General features: G+C 54.5%; 2 protein-coding genes across 3 annotated transcripts in view; both read left to right on the plus strand.

Moving 5' to 3' along the window:
• Positions 1–26: 26 nt before the first annotated feature.
• On the plus strand, positions 27–2,429 carry SNRPE (small nuclear ribonucleoprotein polypeptide E). The gene is made up of 5 exons (XM_074564730.1): positions 27–157; positions 318–344; positions 996–1,058; positions 1,316–1,394; positions 2,129–2,429. The coding sequence occupies exons 1-5, from the start codon at positions 104–106 to the stop codon at positions 2,182–2,184; spliced, it is 279 nt and encodes a 92-aa protein (XP_074420831.1). The 5' UTR covers positions 27–103; the 3' UTR covers positions 2,185–2,429.
• A 2,271-nt stretch (positions 2,430–4,700) lies between these two features.
• The window catches only part of SOX13 (SRY-box transcription factor 13), a 42,745-nt gene continuing 34,787 nt past the window's right edge, over positions 4,701–12,658 (plus strand). Inside the window, exon 1 of one of the 2 annotated variants that reach the window (XM_074564134.1) lies at positions 4,701–4,853. The gene's annotated coding sequence lies outside the window, so the exon portion shown is untranslated. The remainder of the gene's footprint in view (positions 4,854–12,658) is intronic. The other variant, XM_074564138.1, reaches the window with a different exon arrangement.

Consider the following 12,658-nt stretch of genomic DNA (forward strand, 5'->3'; position numbering starts at 1 on the left):
CTTGCGCGTTCCCGCCGCCCCCTCCGCCGGAAGCCGCTTTTAAGCGGCTTCCGGCGGAGGGGGCGGCGGGAACGCGTGCCGGGCAGAGGCGGTAACAGCAACCATGGCGTACCGCGGGCAGGGCCAGAAGGTGCAGAAGGTGATGGTGCAGCCCATCGTATCCTTCCTGTGGCGGGGAGGGATCGTCTCAGAGCCGCGGGGGGGGGCCTGGTGGCGGAGTGGGGGGGCTGCGGGGCGGGGAAAGGCCCCGATGGTCGTGAGGCACCGGAGGCCCCGAGGATTTGTTGCCGTGCTGCGTCCTTAACGCTCCGCTCCAGAACCTCATTTTCCGCTACCTGCAGAACGTGAGTACCCGGGCGGGGAGGGAGGGTCGGGGCTGCCGCCCTGGGTGAGGGGAATGTCCGGGTGCGGGGCTCGGGCGGGGAGAGGGGCGCCGCACAGCATTGGTATTTCCGAGGTGATAATCCGGTTTTTCAGGGCGGTTTCTGTTGAACTGAAGAACTTGCTGTCGTTCAGATATGTGAGAAGAACGGCTAGTTCCGAGTTCAGCCTTTCTTTCTAACGTTAAGGAATCAATTACCTTTGTAACGGGCGTCTGATCTTGCGATCCGGTGTGCAGGGATGCTTTCCTTTAAAACCTACATTGTTACACGTTCGTCAGTGAACACATAGAATCACAGAATGGTTTGGGTTGGGAGGAACCTTAAAGATCATCCAGTTCCAACCCCCTGCCGTGGGCAGGGCCACCTCCCACTAGACCAGGTTGCTCAAAGCCCCGTCCAACCTAGCTTTGAACAAACAGTATCTACACCGTAGTATAACACCTTATAACATCTTCAAAACATCTGAGGACACAACTGAAAGCATGTGTGAGAGTTGCTGCTTTGAGTATTACTGGGCTATGGATAGCAGGGATTCCTTAATGCATGGGAGAGAACCAAATCGCTTAGAGTGTTTATGTTCCTGTTTTGCTCTCCTCTTCCCTCGATTTGCAGAGGTCCAGGATCCAGGTGTGGCTCTATGAGCAAGTGAACATGCGGATAGAAGGCTGCATTATTGTGAGTATCAGAATGTCCTGTTGTTATTCTTCTGATTGTGTGGGTTTTGTTTGGTTGGGTTTTTTAGATTCATAAGACTATTTTTTCCTGCCAAGAAAAACTAGCTGGGGGGGGTGTGGAAATGCTTTATGCCTCTTCAATAGTCTTAATTTTAAGTCCAGCCCATGTCAGCACAGCTAATGATAGTTTGTATCATTGTTGCTGATGTTTATACCTGGGGACTTAGCTCACTAACTGCTTTTGGTGCTGGTTTTTAGGGCTTTGATGAATATATGAACTTGGTGCTGGACGACGCAGAGGAAATTCACTCCAAAACAAAATCAAGGAAACAGCTGGGTATGTCAGTACATCCATGTAACCTGAATGATGTGTGAAATCTGGTTGCATAAGCCTGACAAATAGCAACAATCTAAAGTACAAAAGACGTGATGAGTGTTGGGTTTGAAGTACAGTGAGCAGCTGCTGGCTAGATCTCAACTGTTTCTTGAGCTGGTGGTTTTGTTGAATGTGCAGGAGAATCTGCCTGTGCCTGAGAGTGGTTTTTGCTTTTCGAATGTGTGGAACACAGTATAGACGGCGCTGCACTTGTCCTGCAGCCAGGGTGGCCGGGGGAGGGCCAGTCATACTCCTCCCAGCTGCAGCTAATGCAGGTGGCCCTGGGCAGTTCTGCCACTTGCTTGTGTCATCTCCGAGTCGAAGCAGGGAATTGCCAAAGTGGTGGTATTTAATATTTACCACCTGCCAATGAGGATGAACAGCAGTCTGTGATAAGTGACATGTTCAGGCTGCCAGTGGGGACAGAGTGCTGTTCAAACACAGCACTGGAGTGGAGTTTGTGTCTGATACGTTGTAGTGTGAATTGTGAACATGAGCCCTGTACGACCGTGCTTACAGTCTTGTGGCGTGGCCAAATGGGGAGGAACTCTTTGTTACTAATGAAAACCTGGTCATTTATTGTGTGGGTGTCTTCTTACAAACACCTTTGACGTTGTGAAATGTGTTTTGAAAACGCAAGGTTATCGTCAGTCTGGGATCTCTCTAATCCCCCCTTTCCTTTTTCTATGTTGCAGGTCGCATCATGTTAAAAGGGGACAATATCACTCTTCTACAAAGTGTTTCTAACTAGGATTTGTTGTTCTTCACTTAGAACGATGGTTGGCGTGCTTCAGAGTGAATAAGGTGCTGGTGGGAGCAGGAGTAGAGAGGAAGTTATGCGTAACTGGGGTCACATGCGAGTTGAAAACTGCACGTTCCTTTGTGCAAGTAGTTTGTAGTTCCTTTGGGTTTTTGTAGTTTGAAACGATGCACAATGTATTTCACAAATAAACATTTTTCACATATTAACTATAAACGCAAATCTGCTTGCTTTCAGTCTCGTGCCCTTCTGTGAGTAGAAAAGGGGGGGAAACCTATTCGCAGTGACTTTCACCGTGGGTCTATGCACTGTCTGATAAATATCTGTGCGTCTGGCATGTTACATCTGCGTTAGGTGGACAAGGTGGGCTCGTTCGGGATATCTGAGCGACCCGCGGTCCTTGAGCTTGCATGGCTCTAGTGAGGGACGTGGGGTTGTGGCATAGTAATCCAGCATTTACAAACTTGACCGGTAGGCATACTTGTAAAATAACTTTTTTATCTTCATATCAGAGAAGCAGAGAGGGCAGTGGGGTTGGATTAAATCTCTACAACGTTTTGCTTCTTTGGGCAGTCTCCAGATCAAACCGTGTCACTGTTAAATAAGTCGGGATATCAGATATATCAGCTGGGTTTTTATCATGTTGGTTGTTTTTATTATCTGTTTGAGGATCTGGCTGTTCTAAGTTTCCACAGGAGAGCTGAATTGCTTATCGCATCAACAAAAGAGACGTTCCCTATCTTACTTGGGACTGTCAGTCCCCACTGTTGCTTTTCTGATGTAAAGAGGAAAAAAATAAAGGTTTTGGCTGTAATAGTAACTCAGAGATATAGATTACCTGGATGGAGAGAAGGAAATCTTGATACACAGGCTGCACTGCAATAATTTAATAAGCTTTCAGTATTTCAGAATTTAAATTTGTGTATCATCTTAAGTGTGAAAATTCATAAACTCGAGCTGGAAGATTTCTTGGTTCAAAGGATAGAAATATATTATGAGTCTTCTGGCAGAGATCATCAAACACGCTCCTCCCATTCCAAGGAGTTGTACATGAGTATGGGAGCAGATATTCGTGGGAAGAAGCTTTTGAGAGGCAGCCTGACATACTGCAGTGGGTGAAGCAGCTCCAGCTGTACAGCCCGCTAATGGAGTCAGTAGTCTTATGTTTGTGTTCACAAGCTGCAAAGTCCTTTTCACACAGAGTTTAGTAACAGAAGTCATCACCAGGAACTAGCATGTATGGAATAAAATAGTATTTAAAGGGGTCACCTGCATTTGCTTTGCATTTTATCCTTGGTGTACCATGTGAGGCTTTCAGGGAAGGCAGGAAGGAATTGTCTTGGTCAATGGTTCAGGTGTCGCAGTAAGGGGTGTTCGTGATTCAGTGCTGCAAAGTTTACCAGCCCACGTCTCTTCATGGTTACAGGCGGATGATGGCCTTGAGCCTCAGTAAACACGCAGACTCTTTTCGAAATAATTTTGAAGTTACTTTGAAGTAATCGTTTCTCTTTCTAAGCGTGTGTGACTTTTTACTAACAGATAGTGTGCGTTTACAAAAAAAGTTATTTGATGGGATGTGCTTGCATCACAGTTTATCCAGGGCCACTGAAATAAAACTGGCTCGGAGCCTACAAGGGTCTGTCCTCCTTCCGCTCTGCACGTGGCTGGCAAGTGGCTGCTTTTTGAGAAGAGCCGGACATGAGGAGAAATAGCTCTTTCTTATCAGCAGCGCTGCCGCCGACTCCAAATTGTGCACTTCAAGACACCATAATGCCTCCTAAAGCTCCTCTGCTCTTTGATATTATCAAATTAGCGCGAGTGAACGTCAATATTGGAGTAGGTTGATGATGGGAGGAAGGAAGTCCAGGCTAATCAGCTCCAAAGCATCTCATGATAAGGTACCAAAATAGGCAGTAATTATGTGCGTGGGGGAGTTGCAGAAGAAAAGGAGAAGCTCCCGAGCAGGAAGCCGTGAAAACTGCAGAAAGCCTGCAAGGAGAGTCCAGGCGTGTGTGGATGTCCAGGAGGAAACACAGCCCCATTGTTTGAGGAGCGCCTGGCAATGGAGCCTTGTGGTCCAAGAACAGAGCTTCTAGGCATTACCAGCACATAGATGGTGCGCAAAAACAATTCCGGCTTTGCCGAACCGGCTTCCCAAGAAGCACTTGTCTGTCCTCATCAAAACCACAGGACTGACTCATCTAAATGCTTGCTGATTTTTTTTTTTTAACCCCGAATCCTTCCAGCTTCCTGAGCCTTTCCAAGCTGCAGGCAGCGAGAAGGTGACATCTCATGAGTCTCTGGAAGCGGGCAGTGCCAGGAAGAGACTCGAACTGGCTGCAAAAGAGTGCGGTAGACAGAAGGGGGTGCTGCGGGCCCGGCCAGCTCCTCCTGCCCCTCCAGCAAAGTGTCATAAGCCTCCGCAGGAACACAGAGTTCCCCCAGCAGCTTTATTGGCTCCCAAACAACCTGGAAGAAAGCAAAACTGGGCTGTCTGGTGCGGGGCTGCTCTCGGGCGGTGCGGCGGCCGGACGGGGTGCCTGGATCTGCTGGGCACCGGCCCCTTCCCCGGCTCGTCCGCACCCTGGGGTGTCCTTGCTCCAGGAGGGGATGAGGAGTAGAAGGTTCTGGTTTTGGCTGAGCAATTGAGGAGGAGCAAGGTAGAGTTGAACGCTTACAGTTGGGCTCTGTGGTTAGAAAACTCCCGTGTCGCTTGGCTTTCTGCTGCCTTGAAGCCTGTCGTGTTTGCTTTTGCAAATTGTACTTTTCCATAACGTGCAAATTCCTTTCCCTCCATGCGGGGGTGGGCTGGGTCGGAGGGGGGGGCGGTGTGTGGTGTATGAGTAAAGGCTCCTTTTTGAAGAAGATGCCTTGAGGTGGCACTATGAGGAGCGCCCCGGCATGCTTTATTATTGCAGTGGGATGTCGTGTCGTGGTGCAAATACCACGCTGCAGCCTTCACGCATCTCTAGGAAACAAAGTGCCTATGGGGGGGTTTGCCAGGGAAAGTTTTTGTACCGCTACCAGCGCTCAGATATCTGTCACAGCCAAAAATCGAGCTGACGGCAGTTTTAGATACCATCTCGCCCTACGCCAGTGCCTGTTTTGTAGCAATAGAGTTTGTTCTTTCTCAAAAAGCTGGTGATTGAGACCTGCTTCTGCACTAAGGACGGCACAGGTTACCTAAAGCAGAGCCCTCTCCACGCGGCATTTCGGTTTGAGACCATCGCGCTGATCGTGGCGGGCAGGCGAGAGCCCGCTCGCATCCAGGTGGGGCTCTGCAGTGTTTGAGTATTTATTTTTCTTCCTTTCTTAAAAGTGTTAGCACCTTTTAACAGCACTGGAAGGTGCTTTTGGGTAAATATTTGTCCCTTTTCTCTGCCTGTGGTTTCGTGGTTCTGGGAAAAAGGCTGCATTTCTTCCCTTTTGCACTTGGGAATTGCTTGTCCTGGCCCAGCCCAGTCCTTTTGCGGGATGAGACTCTCCGTGCTTGTGAAAGAGCCCCCCGAGGAGGGAGGCAGAGTGGTCCTGCCTTTCCAAGGGGGAGCAGTTTCTCCGTGGTTCTTTGGCCGGCTGCAGTGATTTCTAGGACAATTTTATATATGCTTGAACCTAAACCTCTGAGCCAGCCCGCCGCCTGCAGCTTGGTGCCCTTCCTGGCGTCTTTTGCTCGGGCTGCGGGGGATGCAGCGGGCTCCATCCCAGGGCAGGACGTGGGGCTGTGTTGGCAGGAGCACCGCGAATGGGAGCAGACACCTTGCGTAGCCCGCGGCTGCTTGCTGAGCTTGGGCTACCTTCACCCTTTACCATCTTTTCAGGCCGGTAACCTTCTGAGCGTCTAAAATAAATACAGGGGAGATGGGGCGCGTAGCTGGGTGGGCTGTACCAAGGGGAAAATCACCTTTCCCTCCATCGCGCTCTGCCACTGCCCTTGATCCCCCAGAGCTCCCTTCTGCCGAAGCCTCGCCACCTCGTGCTTTTAGCGCGCATTATCTGGGAACTTATTTCAAGTGCTGGTATGTTTTAAGGATTGCGTGCCTAAAAATAATAGTATCAAACAGACAACAGTGGAAGGTCAAGGACTCAAATGGCTTAGAAGCTGTCCCCTTAGGGCAGCATCTGAATATGGAAAACTTGTGTGGAGGGTAGAGGCAGGAGCTGGGGGGGAGCAGCGTTAAAGCACTGTAATGCTTTCCTAAATTCCCTGCCTGTTCTTGTTCTAGTCCCACGTGGGGATGGAGCTGTTTGGGATTGTTTTTGCCATTTATTTTTTTTTTTTCTCTCTGGGGGCAATAAAACTGATCCCCTCTTTGGCTGAAGACAGGGTTGGGTACCCATCCCGAGCAGATGGGATGCCATGGGGAGAGGAGTTTGCCGGGCAGCCATTTTGCCCTCCTTCCCCCAAAGCCCTTGCAGAAGGGCTCTCGTCGCACACAATGCCAAAAAACTGGCTCCAGCAGGTTTTGTTCGTGGCAGTACCCTCCGTTGGCAGCCCACACACAAGGTGCCCAGCATGGCTGCCCCCCCGTCGTGCCTTTTCACATTCATACCCACCAGGGGCATCATTACTATTGTTTGTAACATCTCTTGGAAAAATGAGTCATGGGCATTTTGCCTGCCCTCAGCAGGGAAACTCTGCCACATTAGCAGCAGCAACGCCCGCCCCCCCGCGCCGCTGCCTCGCATACCAGCGGGCCCCTTCGTGCGAGGAGCCGGACTTGCTTCGCTGGAGTTGGTCGATTATTGCCGCTTTTCTTGCCAGCGGTAACCTGGGCTTTGGGCAGGGTGTTGTTCCCTGTTTTCCCCACGCACAAAAAGCCTGGACGGAGTTCAGCCCAAGGTAGCGTCGCAAACTCTGTCGCCCGAAAGGCAACCCTGTTCACGCAGGTCTTTTTCCCTCCCGTGCCTCGATTTGCAATATTTAAGCCCAATTTTCCCGCACTTGTCTTTGGGCCGTGCTCCTACTCGGCACAGCGTCACGGTGGGCGATGTTTCCCGGGCTTCTCCCGCAATGATGCCGGTTTGTCTGCAGCAGAGAGAGCGATATTGTTATTTACAGCTCTGCTCACAGGGCAGGCTCTCCTCTAACTGCAGGATTTGGGCTATAGAAGTGGTGGTAAAACAAAGCCACGAGACAGCTGTACGTTTGGGCACTTTATTTTACTCACATGTGAGTATTTATTAAGACCCAGGACGCTCATGTCCCGTTCCAGGTTTTGCCCGTCTACCAGAAAAATCGTATGGGATCGGATTTGCAGAGGGGCTTGCCTTGTTGCAGGGACCAGAGCTTCAAAAGCAGAGTGAGCTTTCCTGCGGGTCCAGCCCTGATTCTGGCTGCTGCTTTTCAGAATTTTCCCGTGTCTGCTATCCTTCAGCCTCTTGTCTGCGAAACAGGAGCAATATCTAATAGTCCCCTGGGGGGGTGACGGCTGATGGAGTGGTGCGATGTCCTCAGCTGAGTGGAACAGCGCTGCGCACCGACCTGCTGTCTCGGCGGCTCTCCTGCTGCCAGGCAATCTGGTTCGTAAATAAATCTGAGTTTTCCGGGGATGCTTTTCTCCTTCCCTGTGCTCCCTGTTGGGCGGGTTCAGAGTTAAGGAGAGTTTTCAGGTGGTCGGTTGTTTTTTCACCTTGTAAACTGAGCTCGAAGTGGGCCAGGTCCGGCTGGTGAGGGGTTTTAGAGGACGCTCGGTTGCGTTTTGTACATTAGGATGCTACAAAACAAAGGGAAGTTGGACCAGCCGCCGCGCCCTGAGCGTTCGCGCCAGACGCCAGGATCCCCCACTGTGCAGGGACACCCGTGGTGTGCGTCGGTGGCACCTGCGGAGCCGCTGCCTGTCCCGCGAGTGCTTGTCACCCTGCGGAGCACGGGCACCCCCAAGCTGCTCTCGGGGCCCCCTCCGCCGTGCCATGTGCAGGTGTTGGGAGGCCGGGGGGGGGGGTACAGAAGGGCAGCGCCAACGGGAGCCGCGCTTTGGTGGAGATGGGCTGTCGAGTTAGCAGTACGGCAGGTACCGGCATCCGCTCTTGAAAAGGCTTTGTTCTCAGCTGGGGCACGGCAGCCCGTGTTGCACCACTGCCTCCTCTCCAAAGTACAGTGTTTTGGAGCCCGTCCCTTTATCGTAAATCAACAACAAGAGCTAATATTCATATCGAGGAAGTGAGATAATATCAGAGCCCAAGGTGGGCTCCGAAATGGGTGCACGAGACATGCACAAGTTTGGGGGGAGAGGGAAAGGGGGGCTGCGGTAGGAGCTCTTTATCTGAGAGGAAATTGCACTATTCGAGGGGGAGAGAGAGCGTGTGCGTCTCTGTGTGTGTGTGTGCGTGCACATTTGTGTAAATAACTTGCCAGGAGCATGAAAGAGCCCCCGCAGTAGGACAGGCTTGGTGCCAGCACCTGGGCTCGGGTTGGCACGTTGCAAACGCTGATCCGTGTGCACCCAGGCTGGGGTCGGTCCGGCCCCCACGGGGAGCCGGTGGCTGCCATCTCCCCGGGCTGGTGGCTTGAGAGGATGAGAGCGAGTCCCCAGGAGACCCATGGATCACGGCAGAAGCAGACAGAGCGGCGTCGGAGCTCGCAGAGCCGCGGGGTGCAGTCCCCAGGGGATGGGTGCCCTTGGTACCCAACGGGCTTGGCCTCTGCGGGCTGCAGCCGGGCTCCTCGAGGGAGGAAACATCCTCTTGCTCCGCGGCGGAGGTGCGAGGTCCAGGGGAGCAGAGGAATTCGGTTGGAGGCAGGCAGTGCCGCACTGCCAGGATCCAGCATCTCTTATCACACCTTACCTGTTTTTCCCAAATAGCTTCTATTGATCCCTGAACAAATCCCATGGTGCTTTTCTCCAGAAATTAATCTTAGAGGCATTTGAGAGGCAAGGTCCACCCTCATCTTCTGATTAGAAGCAGTGGGAATTCCCAGGATTAAAACATAAACCAACCAACCCGGGTTGAATTTATACCTTTATTAGCTGCAGTTGCTTCCCTCCCTTTGAAAAACCCGAACCCTGTTATTTGTTCTTGTGAAACCGAGCTTGATCAGGGGCTACCGATGGCCTGGCCTGGGCTTTTGTCACTCGGAAGGTGACAAGACAGGGGTGGGGGGTCGGCTGGCGGCCAGGCGGCCTCAAGGTGCATTTGGGCAGTGAAAGATGCTCGGCAGCAGCTGATCTGAGCCCAGACCTTGCGCAGCCTCTCAGCCCTCCGGCGAGAGGGCCGCGGTCCAGGGAGCAAGGGGGGAGCGATGGGGGGCCATGCTGTGCGAGCCAGCTCTTCCAGCTCGTCTGAGACCTCTCTGCGGGTTATCTGGGAGGGTGGTCGGACCCCTGGGGAGCGGGGGCGCTCCGCTGGGTCTGAGCCCAGCTCCCTGCCTGGTGGCGGGGCATGGTAGCGAAACTGTTCCAGGCTTGACTGAGTTTCTGCAGGGTGGGCGTCCCCTTTCCCTGGCTGAGCTTCCCGGCGCTGCTTTGCCCAGCCCCGGACCCCTCCTGGGGCTCGTCCTGGGCTCCCTGGATGAGTTCCTCCCTTCCCAGCTGTTGTGAGCGGCCTCATGCTGAACGGAGGTCTCTGGGGAGAGCATATCTCTTTCCTACTTCATCAGTCTCCCAGCCCACCTCCGGCACCGCCTGATGTGCCGGGGCAGCGGCAGGCTCCGGAGGGCTCAGCTGTGGGCTGGAGCCAGCTCCCTGCTCCTTCCCCTTCCCCCAGCTTTTGCATAGCACCCAGGTTTATTTTGACATAGGAAGGAGCTATGCAAATAAGTCCTGGGCTTTGGGTGCTGCACAAACAGTGAAGGGAGGACCCAGGGGCTGCGTCGTCCTTTCCCAAGTCCCTTTGACGGTACCAAGTACCTTTTCCTTGGTACTGATGGAGAAGCCGGGCTTTGCAGTGGAAAAGAGCAAACGCCCCTTGCTCTGCGTGCCTGGGGGATGTCGGTCTTTGGGGGATGCTGTGTGATGAGAGGAGGCACCAAAAACACCGGGATGTTGCAAGGCGGCCAGGGCGCACCTCCTGCGGGTACGGAGAGGGGACACCAGTAAATGCCACTGGGAAGGGAGTGGGGCCACAGCCCCGTCCAGCGTGGCTGGAGCGTGGCCACCTCCCCGGGCTGCCGGCCAGCAGCAGCGCTGCAGCTCCATCCCGCTCTGCTACAGAGGTGGGTGGCTCCTGGCAGCAGACGGGGCTTCGGTTCCCACCGTAAATACCGGGTGGGTTTTTTCCCCTGGCCCAGGTTTGCTGGAGTCCGCGGGGATGGAGAGAACGACCTCAGCCCCTGCGGGGTGAACCCCCCCTGCCCTCGTCCCCATCTCGGTGGGGCTTTCTCTGCGTGCTCCCCGCTCGGATGGGTGGTCCCGGTGCCTCTGCCCGTGCTGTGTGGGGCCGTGCCCTGGCCTGGGCGGGCAGAGGCGGGCTGCAGTGTGCCGTGCCGTTTTAGGAAGGGTGGTGGGGAAGGAAACATGCCTGCCTCGTTATTTAGTGTCCCACACACGGAGCCTGCCTGGCCCTCGGGAAACCTCCATCCACTGCGCGGCTGGGATCTGCAGCGAAAGCAAACAATGGGATCCCCAGAGACAACAATGCCCCATTGTCCTTTGAAGCCATAACAATGAAACAATAGACCACAGTCTGCTCCCTTTATTCCCAGGAACGCCCCCCCCGCAGCCCCGTCCTGCGGCCCCGGGGCCGTCTGCGTTCGGGGGCTCACGCCGTCCCCGAGGACCCGCCGCTGCTGCTCGCTGTCCCCCCGTCCCGCTCGCTCGGCTCCCATCCCTCGCTCGCGGGGTGAGTCTCGGGGGTCCCCTTGGCTCCCCGTCAGCGTGGGTTGTGCCTCAGAGGAGGAGGAGGAGGTGGCTTCTTGCGGGCTTTGATCCTCGGGGTTTCATCAGCGGGAGGGATGGAAAAGTCCCGTTAGGTCACGCGGTCGGTGCCCCGGAGAACAGCGGGGCTTTGTTGTCTCTGGGGATGGCCACTTGTCAGCTCTCGCCGGCACGGCACTCCCTGAAGGTTTTCCTGGTGTATCCTCCTCCTCCTGGGGTCAGAAACAACCCCAGCGGCTCTGCCCACCCTGCTCACTGCAGACACCCCCAAATGCTCCGCAGAAGCAGCGTGGGCCTGGGGAGGAGGCAGGAGGGGATGGGGTGCAAGGGGTCCCCACCACCCTGGGGCACCTCGGGAGCCTTTGAGCTACTTTCCAGATGCCTCTTCTCTCTTTCCTGACCGCATCCAGACATCCCCGAGGATCAAGCAGCTCTTTGCATCCCTGTGGTCCCCAGAAGCTGCTGGGGGCTGTCTTGGAGCAGAGGGGTGAATCCCCTCCCCGCTTTGCCCGATGGGCTGCAGCAGCTCCGGGCACTGCTGGCTGGCAGCGCGGTGGGTGGGTGCCCACCCTGCAGCCCCAAGGGTCCCTCTCGGAGGGCACCCAGTCGCTGTGCAGCATGGGGGAGGCGCTGGGAGGGATCTGGGCAGTGGAAACACTGCTGCAAGGCAGCCTTGGTGTTTCCTGCCATTGAACGCGCTCCTCGTCCCTTCACTGGCTCCCCAAAAGCAGGGATGGGGAAGAGCCAAGGTGTGTTAACCAGGGTCCTCCAAGGCCAGGGCCGGGACTGCTTGGCCGCACCTGGATCCGGTGTGGATGAGGGCTCAGATCCCCGTCCTGGCTCTGGGAGCCAGAGCAGGCGGCACGTGGGACCTGGGCACCTCTGGGTGCCTCTACTTCCCCGGCGGAGCCGGTGGCGGTACCACACCGTCCCCATTGTGACGGTGTCACCGTCCTCGGGTCATCTGCTGAGAGTGGGGCAGCAACGAGTTGGGATCCAATTTGTCCTTTTCCCAGCGCTCATTTGTCACAGACGGAGAGGGGAACCCAGTGCCGGGCTTGGTGACATGGGTGTCCCCAAAGGCCGCTGCCACTCCTGTGCCCCTGGGAGCTCCCGGAGGCCCCTGGTCCTCCCGGTTACCTTTGGGCAGACAAACCCACCTGAATAGGTAATGAATGGAGGAGAGAAAAGAGCCCGGAGTACATTGTGTTTCCAACGGGCCGGGAACAATTGCTAAATACAAATCACACAGAGAAAAGGGAGAGAGAGAGAGACAAAAGAAAGAACCCCAGCACAAAGGAGAGGAATGAAATGGTAAGTAAAGTCAAACAAAAAGGAGCCGGGCTGAGACAAAAGAAGGGAACAATATCCCCGAGGCAATAGGCTCCTGAACAATGGGGACAGTGACAGCGGCACAAAGGCACACTGTTTGCAAGTAGACGTTATCTCACACAGCCACTGGCAGGCCTGGCCCTGGCGCTTCTATTTTCAGGGATGCTTTTGTGCTGCGCTGAACAATATTCCTTGCATGGCTGCAGATAGAGCGATGAGGGGGGCTTGGTTCTTTTTTTTTTTTTTTTTTTTTTTTTTTGCCTTCCCGGTGCCAGCTCTGTAATAAAAACAGGTTCAGCCCCTTCGGAGAGCCGGGCAGA

This window comes from Larus michahellis, chromosome 21 (assembly GCF_964199755.1).
Source record: "Larus michahellis chromosome 21, bLarMic1.1, whole genome shotgun sequence".
Lineage (NCBI taxonomy): Eukaryota > Metazoa > Chordata > Aves > Charadriiformes > Laridae > Larus > Larus michahellis.